Source organism: Akebia trifoliata, chromosome 9, assembly GCF_017979445.1.
Source record: "Akebia trifoliata isolate Shusen 1 chromosome 9, ASM1797944v1, whole genome shotgun sequence".
In the NCBI taxonomy this organism is placed as follows: domain Eukaryota; kingdom Viridiplantae; phylum Streptophyta; class Magnoliopsida; order Ranunculales; family Lardizabalaceae; genus Akebia; species Akebia trifoliata.
Window position 1 is genome coordinate 4,789,615 of NC_141383.1, and position 22,712 is coordinate 4,812,326.

A 22,712-nucleotide genomic window follows, 5' to 3' on the forward strand; every position below is an offset into this window, starting at 1 on the left:
CCTAACTCAACCGCTCTTCTAAACAGTCTACTCAGGGCTTCTACAACAATAAGGAACAGAAATGGGGATAACGGATCCCCCTGCCTCAACCCTCTCGAACCCCTAAAAAATCAGCTGGACTCCCGTTGACTAGGATCGAATAAGACACTGTTGTAACACATTTCATAATCCAACTGATCCACTTCACTCCAAAACCCATCCTGCCCATCATGTATTCTAAGAAATTCCAACTCACGTGATCATAAGCCTTCTGCAAGTCAATTTTCCCAATTATCCCATTTTTTTGTCCTTAATCCTCGAGTCAAGGCATTCATTGGCCATCAATACTCCATCCAGAATTTGTCCCCCCTTAATGAAGGCCCCTTGCTCATTATCGATAAGGTTCGGGAGAACTACTTTCAACCGTGAAGCAAGCACTTTAGATATTATCTTATACACCGAACTCACTAAACTAATGGGTTTGAAATCTCCTAGCTTATTTGTCCCTACTCTCTTTGGGATTAGGGCCACAAAAGTACTATTAAAACTATAATCCAAACACTTCTTATCTTGCAACTCCTTGATGACTTCCATGAAATCCTTCGAGACAACCTCCCAACAATGTTTGAAGAATTCCATTGAAAAACCATCCGGTCCCGACGCCTTATCCCCACTCATCAAAGCAAGAACAGCTTTGACTTCCTCCTCCTCGATTTGCCTCTCCAACCACAACCTATCTTCCTGATTTAACACTTTAAACTCTAGAATATCTGGCCGTGGTCTTGAGGGTTCTTTTTCTTTGTACAGATCTTTGTAAAATCCTACCACACCTTCCCGTATCTCCTCTTCTCCTACCACCAAAACCTGCTCAATGTGCAATTTATCGAGATGATTACTTCTTCTATTCGAATTGGTCACTTTGTGGAAAAATTTTGTATTGTTATCCCCTTCTTTCAACCATTTGACCCTCGATTTTTGTTTCCAACTTATCTCTTCCATAAGCGCCGTTCGTTGAAATTCCAATTTCAAGTCCATTCTTTCGCTTCTTTCTTCCAAACTCAAATTCCCTTCTTCCTTTGTCCAAAGTTTCAATGTCTATCAAGAATTTTTTTTTTTTTTTTCACATCGATTCTACTTGATTACCAAGTTGTAAGCTACTTGATTACCAAGTTTTTATACGTTACCCTTCAAAACAAGTTTTTGTATTTTAATGAAGAAAAAAATTATGGAATTATTTTTATTGAATTTAATATTAATATTTAAAAATAATAATAAAAACTGAAATTAATATTATTTTAATATTTAATATTAATATTAATAATATTAATATTTAAAAAAACTGAAATTGTTTATTGAGAATTACCAAACCAACCCCCCCCCCCCCCCCCAAAAAAAAAAAAAAAAAAAAAACCAAATTTGGCAATTTCTCTCTCGGTCTGCTACTGCGCTCCAGAGTTGTTAAACCATCAAAATGCGAACCAGAAGCAAGTCAAAGCGACAGGACGACCCTCCTCGTGGCCGTACGTACTTCTCCATTTTTTAGATTTCATATCTCTCTCGTTTGGTTTTCAGGAGTTTTATTTTCATAAATTATCGTTCTTTCCCGGGAAATATATCTGATTCAAAACTACGATTTCTTCTTCATTAATCCCTAAACCCTAGCCTCTAAGCACATGTTAATCACAGATGACAAATTTCAGTTAATTTGATGTCATATTAACACTAATTATTATTAAAATGTTTTAATAGACAAATTGAAACCGAATAAGTAGATTAGTGTAGAATAAACAAATACATAGTTTCAACTTTCAGAAATTCTGATTAGGTTTTACAATGATCCCTTTATTGAACAATTCAATTGCATGGTGTGAAGTTGACTCTGATAATAATGACTAATGATGAATGCGTTGGCTAGAGTTCAAATCCGGGAACTCCTCTATGAGGGGATGATGATCACAAAATATACAGACCCAAACTTTTCTACTATAACTCTCCTCCACAAATTATCTGCCTTGAGCCCAAAATGCCAAAGCCATTTGCCCAACAAGGTCAAATAACTATGTCAATTCCTATTACTAATGTAGAAGTTACAAAAATAAATAAAAGGAAAGAAGTTAATAACTAGAAAGACTAAAAAATAGGAGGAAAGTAACGAGACTATATTATTCTCACCCATAGTCACCAAGTCAGGACCGGGAATTAGTCACCAAGGGAAAAAGTCGAAAAAAATGAAAAAATCAGGAAAAAAATCGAAACAGTGTTAAGACAATATGTATTTTGTACTACGTGATGTTATCATTAAATCCTATTTTAAACTTAAGAATAAATGGTCTTTGAAATTACCATTTTAAAATAGTTTTTTCAACAAAAAAAAAAAAAATCACAATTTTTTTTTGGGTTTAAATGGCTACTTCTTCAAAAAGTTGGGATAAAGTCGTTATTTAATCGCCAATCTTTAAAATCTTGATTTAAACACAATTTTTTGAAAAAGTCGGTGACTTTGGTGACTATGTTCTCACACCCCCAAAAACACCCTTGTCCACGAGGGTCGAAATACACAAATGCCATAGACTGCATTTTAGCACATGCTGTATGGGTTAGTTTTTTTTTTTGTTGCTGTGATTGACGATGATGTTATCGCAGACAATATTGTTAGCAATTCCATGTTCTTGGATCCCTTTGTTTTAGTGCTTTCAAAAAAATGTCTGACTTGAAAGTACTCATTGATATAGAGAGGAAACACATAGTCAATTGTTGGAATTCCCTTAAGAGTACTAATTACATCAAGAATCTTGACTTGGGTATTTTTAACTTTCGTGATTATAGCAATGTGAGATTTTTTTTCTGAGACAAAAATTTACGATATTGATCTCACCTTCAGGTAAGACTATCTTTAGAAGCACATGGTAATATTTCTAAAAAACGGTCACAAGATTTGAGCATTTCTTTAATAACTCAATGACTATCCTTCAAATCATCATGATGTATTGTGTTGGAATGTGATGCATGACTATGATCTTGTTCTGATGCCAAGTTATATGATCCCAATGAATCATATTAATAAAAATAAAATGAAAAAAGGGATGAAAGGAACAAAATGACTGATTCAAGATGGTCGGGTCTCCATGCTTACTAAGCTAATTTCAATTACGAATCTGCCAATCTTTGGTTACAATCCTACTATTTGTAAGAAATATAACTAAGAATTATGACACTCTTCTAATTCAACCCAATTCCTAAAGAAAACTATGCATGCATAAAATCTGCAATTCTCTCAGAGATTTGTGAAGTCCTTGATTGCTATTGCGATCCAAGTGCAACATGCGGTTGGGGATGTATTTTCGAAGGATTCTCCGATTTCAAGCTAATCTCAAATTCTTATATAATTCTTAAGAGTTGAAAATCACATTATTTTCACAACTTTTCCTCCTCTTTCATTACATTCGCTTCCTGGTAACATTTCCCTTATCTTCTTCGTGATTGGTGCCCTGATTGCGCATAGCTCGCAACTGTCAACACATGGGTAACTTTGATCTTGGATGTCATGGTTGGTACTAACAACATACACTTCTAGCTCCGAGTCTCAAACCATTTCCCAAAACTAAAAAAATAAGAGGAAACTAGATATTGAATCATATCACAAAATTTTACCAAGTTGTGGTTTCAAGGTGGTGGCAATAGTTGCTATGAGTTTTCTTATGTTTGAGATTCAAGATTGGGTCCTGGCAAACTTCATATAGATGATGGAGCATCTTGGTTGTGTCAATAATGAGTAATATGTGGGTTTCCGAGTTCACTGCTTCTTGCACTGAAACTGAGATTTACTCCCTTGCAAAAAATTATTGATCCTTCAACAAACATATTATTCATTTTGAGGTTTAAAATATCATCTCAATTATCTCAGTTAGAAGAAAACTGGATAGTCTTCCTTAACCAGACAATCCCAAAACATTCAATTTTTCGTTTCATTCTTGGCCGGTACAGTCTAAGATGACACAAAACTTTCAACCATGAATCATTTATCTACTCATTGTCACCTTAAAATCAACCTAATCACTTGGAACTTGTGTATATTTGTCAGGGAATGAGAACGTGATAAAAGGTGCGCATGATTCAGATAGAAGAAGTTGTACTCCTCCACATCATGATTGTGGTTCGTGTTGTTTCTTCCAAGTTTCTGGTGCATCTGTTACTCTTATTTCACTTTGAGTTAAATGTATACTTGTTGTCAGGCACTGTTAGTGATATATCAAAGGCACCTGTGGGGAAACTTCCAAAATGTGCTAATTCTCGCAGATTGTCAGGGAGGAAGAAACAAGCTAGTCAAGTTCGTTGTTTTGAACCTGAAGGCGTGGTTTGTCCAAAAGATTTCATTTCATTCTTTCACTACTGAAAATGCGACCTCTACTAAAGACTTTGGTTTTCATTTCTTTTGTTCAGCAAGAAATCGAGTCAAAAGTAATTGAGAGACAACAAAATATAAACACAAGTGTTCCATGTAATACTCTGATACACGGAAGTACTCTGACAGAAGGTCAAGTTGAAGAAGAGAGTTCTCATTTTTCTTTAGATGACAAGAAAGAAGATACAGATGAATCAGATTGGGAAGATGGATATGTGCCCATATCTGATTCTAGAGATCATCTTCCAGACAATCTGGCTAGGGAGGTGGTTGTTGAATTTAATGATTTACCGTCTTCATCTAAACGAAAACCTATTCGAAGAGCTTCTGCTGAAGACAGGGTATGCCATAAAATTCTATAGATATGTTGTCATGTTGTTTGATATAATATTCTTTTGATAATAACTTGTTGCTAATTGGGCTTAGACCTGTAGCTCAGTTTGACACACAACTGAGAGGTCGTGGGTTCAAGTCGAACTTACCCAAAAATTAAAAAATAAAAAATAAAATAGACCTTGTTGCTTATTTGAGCAAGCTCAAAAAATTATGTTTTCCTATAGGAATTGGCTGAGCTTGTGCATAAGACTCACTTACTGTGTTTACTGGCAAGAGGAAGGTTAGTTGATAGTGCTTGCGGTGATCCTCTTATTCAGGTGCGTCCTTGCATCAGATTATTTAAACCATGGGGTGCATGTTTCAGTTTTTGACATTGCCATTTCATGTACTCATATTTAATCTTTCATTACGTACATGTGGCTACTATGTATGTTCATAAATTTAACTTTTATTGTTTGTGAAGTTTTTGAGTGTATATTTTCTTCCACTCTCGGGTATATGTCATACCCCTGTTAAGCCCCGTGACCCTCTTATATTCATAGTTGTTGAAAAGGAAAGATTCGGTAGTAATATTACCGAATATTAGGAGTTTTGTTAGCTGTGAATATTTGCTGTAAATTGAATATTAGTCAATGCTGTAAATTAGGAAATTAGTTAGGCCAGCTAGCTATTGTAATCAGTTTCCTAATTTTGTGCTTGTATTCTCTCCTATAAGGAGAACCAGTGTAAACTTGAGAGAAGAGTGCCAATACAGAAAAGTTTATTCCATATTTTTGTCCCTTCCAAGTTTAGAATAGTTCTCCCCCTCTCTAACAGATTGGTCTTTTGGAGTAGTTGGTTGGTTAACATGAAGTATATGTGAGTTTGCTATCTTCCTTCTGTACTACAAGCATATCATCTGCAATTCATACCTGCTTTTGGGAACTGACCTTTTTGCCAATGAGGTAAAAATATACCCCAACATGGAAGACCAGATTGTGAGAGTGATGGAATTGTCGCTTTGTTTTCGCAGTGAAGCTTTACTTAGAATCTATGTAACGAGGACAACTTATTTTTTGGAAGTTTGATTGTGTCTTATAATTGCATTCGACCCTTACTGACATCCCTATTCAGATGAATCTTTATTTACTAAGGAGTAAATAAATTAAGTGGAAAGCCACGTTGAAGATTTGGTCTAAAAAACACCTATATAAGTCGAGATATCCAAGTGTACTTTTCTGGATTATGAGGTATAAATACATGTTCTTCGAAAAGGCTTGAGATACCGTACTCATTATAGATCCACTTGTTGATTTAGGAGGCATTGGATGGATTCCCTTAAGAGCTTTATTGCAAGATGAAAGGGAACACTTAAAAGGGCCTAAGGTTTAATAAGTCCAGATTTTTCTTATGCTGCCAATGTAGTTATCAGTGCCGGCATCCTACTTGAGATACTTATGGTGATGATTATCCCTGAACATATTAATATCTATTCGGTTCTCTCCTTGGAGAGTGATATTATATAGAAAGAATAAAAAACTCTATTTAGCAGTATATTGAACAAGATCCTTTACTCTTGGGAGTTCCGCATTTAATAATAGTACTTGTGTTGGATGCACTTGACTATTTGGAAAAATATGAAACAAGAACTAGTGTCAATTGCAGAATCCTAGTATCAGCAATTGCAATGCATGCCATATATATTGATGGGTAAGCTGGATTTGAACCCACGACCTCAAAGTTGCTTTGCAATGCGTCAAACCAACTGAGCTATGGGTCTAAGCCCAGCTAGGACTATATTGACTGCAATGTGATTTAAAGTAACTCCCATTGAGCTTTGGAGTGGCAACAGCTATACATACCTTATAATTTAGTATCATGGTTGGACAAAATTCAAGGCGAACTCTCACTTTATTGGGGGAGAAAAATAGAGTGAAGAAGTTTTTCTATGTTATATATAATTATGATATTATATTAGATTAGTTGGTGATTATTTTTTACAAAAGCTTTGGTACTAATTGAAAGATTTGACATCATGATATACTCGCCATGCTAGGTTTGATCACTGTACATGCACTAGGTTGAGGGTGAGTCTTGAAATACTGTATAGCTTGTCCAGGTTATATCTTGTCCTAGCACTCTACTTGAAGAGACATTTTGATAAAGCATTTTGGTTAGTCATTTTTCTTTGTTTGGTGCTATTTAAAACATGGGTTTTAGTATATTTCTTGTTCGGGCTATAATATCCTTTAGTGGAATGAAGGCCATTAGATGGTCAGATTACCCATAGTTCTCTCCTCAGAAGCTTTATTTATTTAAAAAAAGCCTTTTTTGTTTGCTTTGTTGCAACATTCATGACTTCCTCATTTTCATAAGAAAGTATATGAAGAGGTAAATAGACTAGACAACATGAGCTATAACATTTACGTAGGGGTTTGCTTTATACAAGTAACCATGTTTTTCTAAACAACTGCTTGTAATTTGGGAATCATTGACTTATATATTGTATACAGTCAAGGATGATTACCTCGAAAGAATACTTGCCAAACATGACGATCTCCATGTTTGGTTCATGTAAATGTTCTCTAATGATAGTTGGAAACCTCTAGTTCCTATATTCTTTTGCTTGCAGTGGTCTCATTAATGTAACTCGATGGCATCTTTCAAAAAATTAATGTAATTTGATATCTCAATACAAGTAAAATGGATGGAAAAGCCCTGCTCTAGACAGAGTTGAATGGTTGAGCAGGGCCTGTGCTACTGACCCCAAATAATTCGGATAAGGCACTGTAATTGATTCTGTTAGCCTTGGTCTTATATTTAGATTTAATTTTCTTGTATTCTTTATTTTTCTTAATAAGCAGTCATGTGACCCCTGTTTTAGTATATATATATTTGTGTGGATGAGTCAAATAACTCAAATACACTTTCTCAGTCTTTTTCTTTCCTCTCTTCTCCAGAAAACCAAAACCTAAAATCTATTGATTCCAATGATGATATCAACCTTGTTTGAGCAAGGTTTATAGGACTCTCACGGATAGGATTAAAAGCCCTTGACCATAAGTACTTAATCCTTAACTTTTTCATGGAAGCTCTTTTAAGAACTTTGCTTCTCAATAGTGACAATTCATTATTCCTTGTATCATCTTCATTATGTGGAGAATCTTGTAAATTTACTTTACTAACTGGCTGGTAAATCTTCTTGGTTAATTTTCTTAAATTGTATCCACCTATTTTATTTCCTTTCTTTTTTTACTTTTGAGGAGATTTATTTGTTTTGGCAGGCTTCCTTACTTTCACTTCTACCAACACACTTAGTGAAGGTATCAGAAGTTTCGAAACTGACAGCAAATGCTTTGACCCCTCTTGTCAATTGGGTATGCGATATTTTTCTTCACACATCTAACATCAAAATGAGCTTTGTTGGGTCTTATTGGATGCTCCTATATAACAATTTATTGTGGCTGCAGTTTCATGATAACTTTTGTGTTAGAGGCCCAAGCTTTGAAGAGAGATCATTTAAGTCGAGTCTAGACTTTGCTCTTGAAAATCGTGAGGGGACTGCAGAAGAGGTATTTTACCTTAGCTCTTATATTCATGTTGCTAATGAAAACCATCATGCAATTTTTTTATGCCCTATGCTCATTGTCACAGGTGTGCACATTTTATAAATTATCGCAAAAACCAAGTACAAGTATCACTTGAGGCCTGTACTTCAATATAACGGAACATCTCTTTTTCTTAAGGATAAAATAAAGGATTATGTTGGAACACAAGAAATATTTCATTCCGAATCAAGGCATAAGAAACTTCGCAATTTTGGAATGAATGAATGGAAAAACTGGTTAAGGGGTCATTCTCAATACGATTTACCTCATATTACATGGTCTAGATTAGGACTACAAAAATGGCGTAATATAGTCAATCAAAATTATATGGTTCGAAATAAATACTAAAAAATTTGGATTCATATGAAAAAGACCAATTAATTCATTATGAGGAAAAGAATAATTATGCAGTAGATTCATTACCAAGTCAAAAAGTAAAAAAAAAAAAAGAAAAGAACATATGTAATGTTTTATCACATAAGTATATTAATTATGAAGATAAGAAGGACTCATATTTTTGGATCACCAATATAAGTCAATGAGGTCCTAGACATTTCCTATAATTACAAACATATAACCTTGAACTATTTTATATGTTTGGCAATGTAGCTATTAGTGATTATCTAAGAGAAGATTCTATTATGGATACAAATAGAAATCTGGACAGAAAATATTTTGATTGAGGACTGGGCCAACATTGGATACTGAAGACAACATTAATAAAAGCACTAATACTAGGAGTAATTATTATCAAGTAATTGATAAGAAAGATCTTGTTTATCTCGCGATTCATAAACAAATCAAATCATTCGGTCAAAACTAAAGTCTTTTTTGATTGGATGGGAGTGAAAGAAGAAATACAAAATCATTCCACGTCGTATCTGGAACTTTGATTTTTCTGTTATAATCTATTGTACTTGCAAAAGATGTACAACCATGGTACTCCCAGAAATGTGTTTAATTTTCATCCAAAATATTTCCATTTTCATTTCACACGTTTAATGGAATCTATTTATTTCTATGAAAGATTATTTTAATTTTTTTAATATTACGTATAATTTGTGGACAAAATAAATTAGTAGTAAGTAGGTCATGTGGTTCCGAACAAATTACGCGTACTTTTAAGTTTAATTTTTAAATAATTGTAGTCGTAATTGGTAGGCATGTGGTTATGACCTTCTTAGGTCATAAAGCAACTGGTTTTATTTTATCATTTTTCTACTTAAATGACATGGTTATGAATATTCAAATATGTAAGTTCGACTATAAGTAATTGTCTTACTATGTACCAGATGCTGATGTTGGTTTTTCTTAATCAAATGGTTGTTGATTGGTGTCTGCATGCGTGCAGGCAGGTGTGGGGGTGGGTGTGTTTGCACTTTTACGAGTATTATGGGTCATGAGTGTGCTTTTGTGCTTATGTTATCATGCTGTAAACTCTTAAAGCACATTCCCTTTGTTTTATATGAATACCGTAATATTTCAATATTTTCTACAGTATTTCCACAATGATTGAAATATTTACATTTCCAAGCAGACCGAATTATAAACCAAAATCAAAATATAAAACTTTGATGTAGTTGGCCTCCATAGCCCTCAAACTTCTATTCTTGAATTTATGGTGCAGGAAATTTATTCTGACATCAATCTTTGACATTGACCATCCTTTAGTTTGAATCAGATATTTTTACATTTTAATCAAAAGAAATAAACAATCATCCAACTCTTTTCTGATACTCTATATCAGCAAAGGCCGGGCTATTGTTCTCCTTCCATAAACACCAACACATGGCAAATCGAGTAAAAATAAAATCATTTTTTCTACCAAGAATATTAAATTGCTACCAACATTGAAATAAGGAGCACACCGAATTTGGATGGACTCAGCTCATTTTGAAGAGGCAAAAAACAAATCCAAGTAGCATGTGCAAAGTCAATGGATTGAGAGATGGTTAGGTGATTTGCTTCCAATTTTGCACATGTAACAGTCAGAGGTTGAGCCAGGATTTTGTCTACGTGGGGGCAACTAAGACCCTTACAAATTTTAAAAATTCTTGTGGGGGCAATAGCGGAGGATTTCTTTTTCTGCCGCTGTTATCAATCACAGTAGCATATAAATCCTTATAATTTTTCAAATGTCTTTAGGTGGTCAAGTGCTCCCATCACCCCCACTATAAATCCTCCCCTGGTAACAGTTGTCAACCAAAACAGTTCCCTTGCAAATAAGATGATCCGCTGTGAGAATCCTATCTAAGGCAGCGGACCATATAAAAAATGAGACAAGACGGAACATGGTGACCCCTAATGGAGAAAGCCGGAAACTCATTCTTTGTACAAAGGCAGTCCTCTCATCCTCTTCATTTATCTTTTTTTCCTAATTTAAATCAATAAATCTCTTTACCTATCAAAAAAAGAAGCTGGAAATTCATTCTTATCAATATTTTCTGAGAAAGACTGTAAAAATACCTCACTGGGAATATATCATCCTTATTTTGCAAATAAATCCATCGTTCTCCCGACATTGATGAAGCGACATGAGATGATAAGCAGCTTATTAGACTAATTGTGGAATCCGATTCCAGTTGTTCAGGTTCCTCCTGAAACCGAGGTCCCAACATGAACATGAGTCTCTTCCTTGCTGTCCCCTGAAACTTTCAAAAAAGAATTTTTTCTTTAAAATAATCCTGTACAGAGATGGGAATTGAGATTTCAAAGAAGACTCCTTACTCCAGACATCATCCCAAAAGTGGATCATGTTCCCTCTTCCCACTGTGAAGGCATTTCTTTGATGGTAATTATTTATGTTCACACCCCTTTGTCTCCGAAACAGATTTTCCTTTATTCCATATATGATCCTCCTTAGACTTTGTTCGGTACAAGTAACAGTTTGAATGATTTTGAGTTTGTATATTGTTGGAAGAACAGATTCAAAATTACCCACTTTTGGGGTAAGTGACATCATACTTTTGTTTTTGATTTTTGGCAGGTTGTTGCATTGTCTGTGGCACTATTCAGAGCTCTCAATATGACAACTCGGTATGTTATAGCAAAGATTATTTTCTGAAATCTGGCTAATAATTAACCATTATCTTTTTTTTTTTCATTTGAAAATTACTTTGCGTTTTAAAGGTTTTAGAGTTTTCTTGTTGTTAACAAACATAGGCAATGCTCTATTGACTTAACTAGTGAAGGTGATATTCTTGAGACTTGACAGAGCAAGATAGAGTTTGTTATTATTTCTCTTAGGCCTTGAGACTTTCTGATGCAGCCAATTTGATGAAGCACCGAATTATAGTGCCCCAAGGAGAATCTGATGCATGCTTCATAATAGAAAGGTTTATGCAATATCTGATGAGTAGGGAATCGCAATACACCACGAAAAAGTAGTGTCACCCGTCTATCAAAAAAAAAAAAAAGATTTCAGAAAGAGTAAGATGATGATTATGCAGCCTAATTTCGTCACGTTACCTGCAGCCAGTGTTTGGCGTCAGAAGGTTAAAATGGAAAATGTTGCAGTGACGTTAAAATTCACATCGTTCACACATTGCTGATGTGGATGTGTACGGAACCATAAATGCTTTTCATCGAGATACGAGTGAAAAGCATCTTTGGTTATGTGCGTACCTCCACATCAGCTATGTGTGAAATGATGTGAATTTTAATGTCACTCCAGCAAGACTCTGTGTAAATTGCTTAATTTTGGTAACCACTGAAAGCTTGTTCAATTAGCCTTTGGACGAGACCAAAAACCAAGATTACTTAATTTGGACATGAACAGAGTGAGATATGGCTAAAATACACACAGGACATGGGTCCATGCCGGCTTAACCATTTTGGTGAGATTTTTGTTTCGTTTCTATTTTCTGGATTTCTTCTTGGTTTAGTTGAATTTTAAGAAATTTTGATTGAAGTCAGGTTTTTATTTTGGGAATTTGAACTATAAATGGAGTAGTAGCTTACACCATATCAATAAAAATACTTCTTATATTTCTATTTTCTGTAAGTATAGAGAATTTGTTAAAGTAGTCATAAAATACAAATAGAACCCACGGCAGATGGTGTTCTCGGCATCGCTAGTTGCTACCTTGTTCTTGTTATTACTTAGACTACAACATGGGCATCCTCTTTGGGGGGTAAAAGAGGAAAGATAGTAAAGTTAAAGTGGTATTATTGAGAAAGGGGGTAAAAGAGGAAAGATAGTGAAATTGGAGGGAAAGGGGTGGGGATGAGGAGAGACAATAAAGTGGGGTGGGGTAGTATGGACCCCACTCCACATTGGAATGGAATGTTTATACCCCTTAAAACTGTAGCTGGAGTGGGTCCCACCATTGTGTTTTATTACATAGATATTTATTTATTTTTCTAGCTACTTCCCCATGATGAACTTTGTTGTTAGAAAGTATTTCTATGTCATAGTTTCTGCAGGTCATCCCTTTGCAATCTGGATTGTGGTCATCTTGTTTACTAATGAATATGGGATGGAGGACATTATATTTACATCATCGATCATACTTATAAATCTATTCTCAGGTTTGTGTCCATTCTGGATGTGGCCTCGCTCAAACCAGATGCCGACGTGTCTGGATGTTCAATCCAAGGTACCAGTAGGGTGGAGACCAATATATTCGATTCTTCTACATTGATGGTGACCAGGCCAAGTCAGGCTTCTGTATCTTCTGTTCAGTCTTCCTCACATAAAATAGGCTCCAACAAAAACATTGAACATAGAAGTTCCTCTACATTGTTAGATTCGTTAGTTTGTAAGGAAAAAAACGGTAAGTCCGAAGTAGTTCCCATCAAGAAAGATGAAGGATCAAAAAGAAAAGGGGATTTAGAATTTGAACTACAGTTGGACATGGCTCTTTCTGCCACCGCAGCTGAGGTTCGTGACAACAATTTAAGTTCAGAGTTGAAGGATTTGCCTAGTAGTTCATCAAATTTTGCTTCTCCATTGAAAAGAATGAAAAGAATTAAAACCGAAAATTCTCCGGTTTCCTCACAAGGAATATCAACTGCAATTGGAGCAAGAAAAGTCGGACCTCCTTTGTGTTGGGCAGAAGTTTTTTGTAGCGGAGAAAACCTGACTGGAAAATGGGTTCATGTTGATGCTGTCAATGCTATCGTTGATGGTGAGGAGAGAGTAGAAGCTTCTGCTACAGCTTGCAGAAGGTCTCTGAGATACGTAGTTGCTTTTGCTGGTCATGGTGCTAAAGATGTGACTCGAAGGTTTACCTTTTTTTCCCTTGTTCTTTATGATAAGTCAGATTTGTCTTTGAATTATTTGTATATCGCTACTTGATGTTTGTCATTTGAAACTGCTTCTAAAACTGAAATGCCTGTTAATTTTCGTTGTAACTTAGGCCCTGCTTGGTACTTTACAAATCATTTGCATCTGCAGATCATTGGCACCAGGGGCGGAGCCAGGATTTTCTTGTAGTGGGGGCAAACTATGGTTAGTTGTATAGTTGAAGAACTTGAATGGAGGGGAAATTATTTGTGCTGGAAAGTACGATTGGAGGGAGGTGAGAGTGTGGGAGCAAAAATTGGAGGGAGATGAGGGTGTGGGGGCAAATGGGGAGAGAGGTGAGAGTGTGGGAGCAAAAATTGGAGGGAGATGAGGGTGTGGGGGCAAATGGGGAGAGAGGTGAGAGAGTGGGACAAATGGGGCATGTAATTAGTTGAAAATATAGGGGTGTCTCAAAGTTCTTTGGGGGTAATCGCCCCCACCAGCTCCTTACTAGCTCTGCCCCTGATTGGCATTGCAAATGTTTTGCAATGCAAATAGTGCAAATGATTTACAAAATATCCCTATCAAAATGTATAGTAACCTACATATTGGAATTACAAAATACTCATTATCAAAGAAACAATTTAAATTATAAAAATAACTTTAGTACTTTTTACAATAACATGCATATGAATTTACAAAAATGGGTATTTATATAATTTTCATATGCAAGTAAATGTTATGACTGTATTTTTGTTAATTTCATGTGCATGTTATTGTACTAAGTATTGAGGGGTATTTTTATAATTTAAAAGTTTTTTGATGAGGAGTATTTTTGTAATTTCAATATGCAATTAAGTGTATCTTGGAGGGGGGGGTATTTTTCATAAATTTATGTGCATATTGTTGTACCAGGGATTTTTTATGATGAGTTGTACTGGAGTGACCTCAAGATTGTACCTCATATCTTGCTTTCCTGACTTGGAAGTGTGTAGTAACCATAGATGCTTTTCATCGAGATACGAGTGAAAAAGCATCTATGGAAAGTGAGATATGAGGTACAATCTTGAGGTCACTTCAGCATTATTCTTTTATAGTTAGATTAATTTCCTTGACAAGGGGTATTTTAGTAATTTTCATATGCATAGGTTGGACTCAAATAATTTTGCAAATGATTTGTGGTACTTTTTCTGCCGCAAATCATTTGCTGAAATTTCTTAAGAATTTAGGTGATGCATGCAAAATTTTCACAATGCAAATCTTGCATTGTGTAACCAAGCACCAATAAAATTGATTTTAGAAAATTATTTGCATTTGCAAATGAGTTGTACCATACCGAGCAGGGCGTTAGATGCAATCTTGATGGACTACATTCTACTAGATATTGAGATAGAAGAGTGAATAAATTCTTCTTCCCCTCCCCCACCTTCTCCACCTGACTGATTTTTTATGTTTGGTTTAATATATATATATATATATATATGTATGGGTAGCGTTCTTTTGACAAAATCCTAGACAACATTCTAGACAAAGCATTTTGTCTTATATGGGCTAAAAGTTTCAGAATGGGCTGATTTTTTGAGAGGATAATCTCTATGGTGAGAAAATCAGCCAATTCTGAAATTTCTAACCCTAGTTTCTAAGTTGAATCATGAGCCGTCAATTTTTTACCGTTAGTTTGTAACCACTTTTCATATGGGGTTAGTAGTTTCAGAATTGGCTGATTTTTTGTGAGGATGATCTACTCACTACAGAGATCATCCTCACAAAAAATCAGCCCATTCCAAAACTTTTTAGCCATATAAGACAAAGCTTCGTCTAGAATGTTGTCTAGGATTTGTCAAACTAACCTGACCCTATATATATTGGATGGGTAAATATCAATAAAATTCATTAAAAAGGAGGTACAGATGACTAACCCAAGGATACAACAACCAGAACATTAATCACATTGAATATCTTGCTCTAAAAGAAGAGAAAAGTTATAATTGAGATAATAATGTTTTGGAATGGATCCTAAAAATAAATAAATAAATAAATAAGAAAAAAAAACACCCTTAAACTCTTTGAATATCTTGCACCGAAAGAAGAGAAAACCCATAATTGAGATAATAATGTTTTGGAATGGATCCTCTCTGTTTTCAAACACTCTGGAGTTTCTTTCCTTCCAAACTCCCCAACAGATGGAAGAAGGCATTGAACTCCACAAAATTCTTTTGGAAGCAGAATACCCAAGAAATGACCAACTCTCCAACAGAGAAGCAATTGTCTTAGGAAGACAATCCTCATTGAGGGAAAGGAAGTGATACCAAATCTTAGAAGCATCCTTGCAATGTTTGGAAGGATGATGAACTGATTCCTCATTGCATCTGCACATGCAACATAACTTCGGCACAAACACTCCACAATGGTTCACCTCTGTTCTCGTTCTTCAAAATATGGTTTTTTCATATTTTTGGAGATCTAGTTTTCTTCTTGTTTGTGCAACAACCTCATGGTTGTTGCATACCCAGTGCCCGTTTTTGTACTTATTTCCATTCTTTCACGTAATTGGACAAAGGGTGTGTAAATGTCTGATGTGAAGCTTGTATGGCTTCCTTAAAGTTCATTGTGTTGAGTGTTAGTGCCTAAAGAAGTGTTCATGCAAAAAAGATGAAGTAAATGTTCTATTGTAGTACATTGTCATCCACTTGTAATGTTGCTTCTTCATCTCTCATTTTTTCCTTATGGTCAAAGAAAAGGACCACTTTCTTATCTCTGAAAAGCCACCTAGCGATGTGCCTAATTATCATGGTTGGGTTAGAGATAACACTTTATTATGTCATGGCTATGGAACAATATCGATCCCTTTGTTACCTCATATGTGATATTTCTAGATTACTAAGGTCATATGTGAGATTTTCCGTGATATGCATTCTTCTTAAAGGAATATCTCTATGTCCATCAGTTGTTTGAAGAGACTTTATTTCTTTCTTTTTTACAAAAGGAGAGAAGTCTCTAGGTGAGTACTACTCCTAGTGTGTTGGGATGTAGGAGAAGCTGAATGTTTAGTTTACCTTTGACATGGAGAAGGAGTGCCAACAACGGGCATATTAGAAGGTAGCCAAGTTTTTGTTTGGTCTTTCCTCTAAATTAGAGCCAGTTCAAGCACAGATTCTTGATAGTTGATCTCCATATCATAAGCCAAATTGGTTCTTTGATTTCGTTGTTTTCATTTTTAACATAAAACAAGTTCATCACATATGTAAAGTTTAAGATAAGCATCATGTAATTGATAAGCTCATTTGCGAGAGGAAGTTACAAATTTTGCTTCATCCTCTATAATTTTTAACATGTATTTTCAAACAGATGTTACAAATTACCATAAGAGAAGTTTAATCTGTGAGAAAGAAAAAGCTTTAAGAATGGTCTGTTACATTTTCTTCTATAGTTCTTTCCATTTTTATTGGATATAATATCATTTTCTCCTTTACTTTAAATGTTTTTGTAGTATGTACTTTCATTACATTTCCGCATTTGCATGAGGTGGTTGAGTTTCCAAATCAGGAACAAACTTGTTACAGAGCTATACTGAGTCTGGAATAAGTCCAATATTTTGGTTGAATGTACAAAGTGGGTGCCTCTCCCTTTGTGGGGAGTCTTTCACTTTATGCTATGTCCCCCATTGTGATTCTTTGAGAGGATTGTGAATGTCTCTAATTCTCATTTTCCATACAGCAATTATTGCAAAAGATTGCAAGTAAATAACAAATAGTTCATTTTACGCATCTTTCATTTTGTGTGCTTCTCATAATCCAAAGGTATCAACAAAACATTACTTCCTAATTATCAGGTATTGTATGAAGTGGTACACGATAGCGTCAAAACGAATAGATTCACGTTGGTGGGATGCGGTATTAGCACCACTGAAAAAATTGGAGTCAAATGCTACTGAAGGAATGGTTCACTTGGATGTCGATCCGGAGAAGGATTCAAATGATCTGGAAAAGTTAAAAGCATTTAAAACTAGTGATTCTACTGAGCCTTTTGCGAACGGAGCCTTCATAAGTCGTTCAACTCAAGAATCTCTTCCAGACAATGCTAGCTTCACTGGGAAGCTTTGCTTAGAGGTGTCTAAATCGCATATGAACATCAATTCACAATCTTCAACGTTGAATTCTAGGGTTGCTACCCGGAATTCTCTCGAGGATATGGAGCTGCGTACTAGGGCATTAACTGAGCCACTCCCCACTAATCAACAGGTATAAATTAATATATTGCAATTTTTATGTGTGCCAATAGAACTAGTTATTTTGTGAGTTTTGTATCAAATTTTCTTACCACATTACTTGTAGAGTGTATATTTTCCTCCACGTTTGGGTGTGTCATACCCCAGTTAAGCCCCGTGACCCTCTTGTATTCATAGTTCTCTCCCTTTCTAACAGATTGGTCTTTTGGAGTAGTTGGTTGGTTAACATGGTATCAGAAGGCTAGGTCCATATAGATCTTAGGTTTTATTCTTTCCACCCTTATGGGTGAGGGGGAGTGTTGAGTATATATTTTCCTCCACTCTTGGGTGTGTCATACCCCAGTTAAGCCCTGTGACCCTCTTATATTCATAGTTTTCTCCCTGTCTAACAGATTGGTCATTTGGAGTAGTTGGTTGGTTAACATTACTTGCTGTTTTATTGATAGCATTACTTGTTTTTTAAAATCCAGGCATACAAAAACCATCATCTATATGCTATTGAAAGATGGCTTACCAAATATCAAATACTTCATCCAAACGGTCCTATTCTTGGTTATTGTTCGGGTCATCCTGTCTACCCTCGGACTTGTGTCCAAACTCTACAAACAAAAGAAAGATGGCTACGAGAGGGCTTGCAAGTTAAAGCGAACGAATGCCCGGCAAAGGTTTGGTCCATGGAATTACACTTTTTTTGGTAATTTGATACTTCAATAACATCAGCTATTTGAGTGAGACAATTTATGTTTTGTGTAATGTTTTTGGTTCTTTGCTCAGGTGGTGAAACGTGTTGTAAAGTTAGGCAAGCTACAAGCTTCTGAACCCGGTGTTTCTGACGAAGATGATGACAAAGGAACTATTGCACTTTATGGGAAATGGCAAATGGAACCATTGAATCTTCCTCGTGCTGTAAATGGTATCGTACCAAAGGTGAGATATTGCTATATTTCGTAGTTTTGGTTGGCAAATTGTTGTTTCAACCATTTGGTAATGCTTCCATTATTTAGCATTTGAACTATAATGTCTTTTCTGGTCTCCGCATGGAATTAAATCTCCTTACGTGTTCGAGCTAAATTGTAAATTTAAAGTTATTATTTTTGTTTAATTGTGTAGTAAATATTATTTTGAACTTTGACAGTCTAAATCCATCTTGCTATACTGATTAATTTTTACCTTTTTGGAGGAAAGGTGGCTATTATCTAGCTAATAATGAAAACTATAATTTTTGTTTCACTTTGTCCAAGTAGAAACATCTATTGCTTCAATCCTAGTTAGTTTTTGGTCCTAAATACCCCTTCAGGTGATAGTGAAACACAAAAGCTGCCTCTACGTACCCTAGTCTAAAGCACAAGGAGTGGTCGTTTGACGATGGGTGTCTTAGCAGAGTTCATACACCAAAATTTGTATATGAGCACACAAAAGATCAACTATCCATGCATTCATCTTGTAGCTGCTAACAAACCATGCATTGTATGCCTCTAGTATGGTTCTGCATGTGAGCGTTTAACATTTCTCATCATAGAAACCATGATTCAAAGAATGGGTGTTTGAAAAAGAGATTTAAGACGGCAGATTTTTTGGAAGAAAAAATCAAGTTTTCTTTATTTACAGGTTGAAGACGAGGGTAATTAGTCAATTTTCATCAATTTATTAATAAAGACCAAGGTCAAAGTGGCACGCTTTCAATTTGAAAATTTAGGGGGATATCTAAATATTATCAATATGTGGAGAGGGTGTAAAAAAAAGGCAAAATAAGGAAATTCATTTGGTTCTCTGCATTTCACAAGCCTACAGCGAATTGTAGCACGAACTGGTTCGGTTTGAACCGGTTCACAGTTCAGTACCTCAACGACAAATTGGGTAACCCTGGGCTACACCCCAGTCTCTTCAAGATTATCAATTGCTTGGTGCCCAATCTTCAATACTTTATTGGAAAAATTGTATTTCCTTTTGCCTGCCTTTCATCTTCTGATACATTTAAGGTCTAGCACATTTGAGAAGCCTTTGAGAGTGCACAATATTAATTATTCATTGTTAGTTGTCAAATTGTGTCTGATTTTGTGTTGAAAGTTTTATTCTCTATTTGGCATTTCTTCTAGAACGAGCGTGGTCAAGTGGATGTGTGGTCCGAGAAGTGCCTCCCTCCTGGAACAGTGCACTTGAGGTTACCCAGGTTGGTTCCCGTCGCGAAGAGGTTGCAAATTAATTTTGCTCCTGCTATGGTTGGGTTTGAGTTCCGGAATGGCCGTTCTGTTCCCGTCTTTGAAGGAATCGTCGTGTGTACTGAGTTCAAAGATGCTATTATGGAGGTAAACTTTGGTTTACTTTTTTGAGTGCATGAAACCTCTTTAAGGGTGTCTTTGGCTGCAGGGATGGCACACCCAAGAAATGGGAAAGTACCCAAAATCCAATTTTATTTATTTGATGGCCACAAATCTCTCTCTTGTTGGGTTCTGTTGACTCAAGAGAAACGCAATCTTGACTGTGCAAGTGAAATCCAATGGTCGGGATTTTATATGTATCCCAATAACATATCCCATTGATACTTGTCTCAGGGATACGACTTGACCATTGGATTTCGCTCTTACTAGTTGTTGAGCTATGAAGCACACCTTCAACATGACATACCCGGAGATCTTGAGTTGGAGAAGCTGGAGGTGGCTTACTACTAATCTCTCCTTTGCACATTAAGAGCTTACAGAACCTTACAGATCACACTCACTTTGGAAACACACTAGTCTTTGTGTAGAAAGCCTGCTTGCCACTATTAGGAACCACTTTTGTGGTCCTTTGGAGGTTGTTGAGTGAAAGCACCTGATGGCACTCAAGAGTATATATATGTATATATGAGTTGGGATTGGTAGACTCATCGAAGGGAAACTCATATGTTCACTCACAATCCAACCGTGTAAACATAAAATCCAATGGTTGTGACCAGGGGCGGAGCTAGGATTTTCTTGTAGTGGGGGCAAACTATGATTAGTTGTATAGTTGAAGAACTTGACTGGTGGGAGATGAAGGTGTGGGGGCAAAAATTGGAGGGAGATGAGGGAGTGGGGGACAAATGGGGTATGTAATTAGTTGAAAAAATAGGGGTGTCTCAAAGTTCTGTGGGGGCAATTGCCCCCACCAGCTCCTTACTAGCTCCGCCCCTGGTTGTGACAAGATATGTATCTTGAGAATCCATCACATATCCCTAAGATTTATCTTGACCCTCGGATTCCTTGTTTACATGGTTAAGATTGTGAGTGAACGTATGAGTTCATTCTCCACGACTACGGATCTCCACCCCATATATATATATATATATATATATATATATATATATATATTCCTTGTTTACATGGTTAAGATTGTGAGTGAACATATGAGTTCATTCTCCACGACTTCGGATCTCCACCCCATATATATATATATATATATATACATGAGTCGAAAACTTGGATCCTATCCAAAAATAAACATTCCAATAAAAGAGAAATGACTTGTGTTGTCTTGTAGTCACATTCATCCCCATGTTTACTTAAAGCAAACCACCGCATAAGGCTCACATTCTGGATTTGATAAGTTCAAAACAGAGCTACTCTCAGCCGAACACCCCCTAAAATTCTCTGTTATATTCTATTTAGATGAACAATTAATTATTTATTAGCCAGGCATATGCAGAAGAAGAAGAGAGGAGAGAAGCCGAAGAGAAGAAAAAGATTGAAGCCCAAGCTATTTCTAGGTGGTTTCAGCTTCTTTCGTCCATAATAACCAGGCAAAGATTGAATGACACTTATGGAGATAGTTCATCTTCGCAGACCCCCGACCAATTTAAGAGAAAGGACAACATATGTGGGTCTGAGGTTACTAATCGTCAAAACGTCATGCAATCCCATGAATGCCGTCAAGAGTATGTATCCAAGTCTGATCTTTCGGCAATAGCACTAACCGAGGACCATGAGCATATATTTCCAATAGAGGATCAGAGTTTTAATGAAACAAATTCAGTGAGAACGAAGCGATGCCCCTGCGGATTCTCCATCCAAGTAGAGGAGTTCTAGCTCTTCTATTGGAATTGCCCTAATAGCAACTGTGTTGTATATTTTCTGGATTGCCTTTTTGTTGTCTTATATGTTATCAGTTTGAATCTAATTAGTAGAGTTGGTCCGATGTACATAGCTTCGATCGATCAGGTGGACACATTTTAAATATAAAAAAAAAATATAGTTTGACATTTCAATTTTTGCTTATCCAAAAAAACACTACTTGATATTTAGGATGTCAATGGATTGGGTCCTGATTGGATCAGATCATTTTTCGGATTAGGCTTTTATTGGATCTTAATTTGAGGATTCAATAACAATCAGATTGGTTCTGGATGAGACCAAATCCAATTTGATATACAAACAAATATATGATATAGTTGCGTACTTCACATCTTATTGGATGGATTGGCCTCTGTTTGAGTGGGATATGGATTATAGATCTGTAAATCCATTTTTATTTTGAAATACACTTTTTTGGGTTCTTGATGACGTTTTGCCAACTTTTCCCATTTGTAAAATCTTTAATGTGGGAAAATAAATTTCTGGGGAAAACTCGTATCTGCTTGCAATTGTTTTAGTTCATGAATGAAACTGATTTACTTGAAATCAGAAAAAATCGTTTTCTTACCCCAAATTGAATATTTTGGAGACAAGCTCTAATCACTTACCACCCTATATCACTTCAACCTTAAGTTCTCTCTCCTCCTTCAACCTTCAAACTTTACGAGCAAGATAGAAATTTTGGGGAAGTAGAAAGTAATGAATTTTAGATAAAAAATGAACAAGAGTTTTCTTCAAGAAGTTGTATAGGTTTAAAATAATTTACCTAGGTAAAGATATATTTTGGGAAGAAAAATGAAGGTTTACTGGTTAGAGGTGAAGATGAGGGCATTTACGTCATTTACATGTTAGCCTTTCTGATTAG

At 35.8% G+C, this 22,712-nt stretch overlaps 1 protein-coding gene across 3 annotated transcripts; it reads left to right on the top strand.

Moving 5' to 3' along the window:
• The first annotated feature begins 1,405 nt into the window (after positions 1-1,405).
• RAD4 (DNA repair protein Rad4 family) lies at positions 1,406-22,014 on the top strand. 3 transcript variants are annotated; one of them, XM_086453133.1, is made up of 14 exons: positions 1,406-1,499; positions 4,061-4,132; positions 4,212-4,333; positions 4,420-4,722; positions 4,942-5,034; positions 7,981-8,073; positions 8,167-8,268; positions 11,291-11,340; positions 12,835-13,530; positions 17,364-17,772; positions 18,230-18,424; positions 18,534-18,686; positions 19,856-20,065; positions 21,423-21,651. In XM_086453133.1, the coding sequence occupies exons 1-14, from the start codon at positions 1,451-1,453 to the stop codon at positions 21,507-21,509; spliced, it is 2,634 nt and encodes an 877-aa protein (XP_086309259.1). In that variant the 5' UTR covers positions 1,406-1,450; the 3' UTR covers positions 21,510-21,651. The 3 variants fall into 3 exon arrangements, with proteins under 3 accessions (XP_086309259.1, XP_086309258.1, XP_086309257.1); XM_086453132.1 differs by having other exon boundaries at positions 1,408-1,499; positions 4,212-4,306; positions 21,413-22,014; XM_086453131.1 differs by having other exon boundaries at positions 1,408-1,499; positions 21,413-22,013.
• The last annotated feature ends 698 nt before the right edge of the window (positions 22,015-22,712 follow it).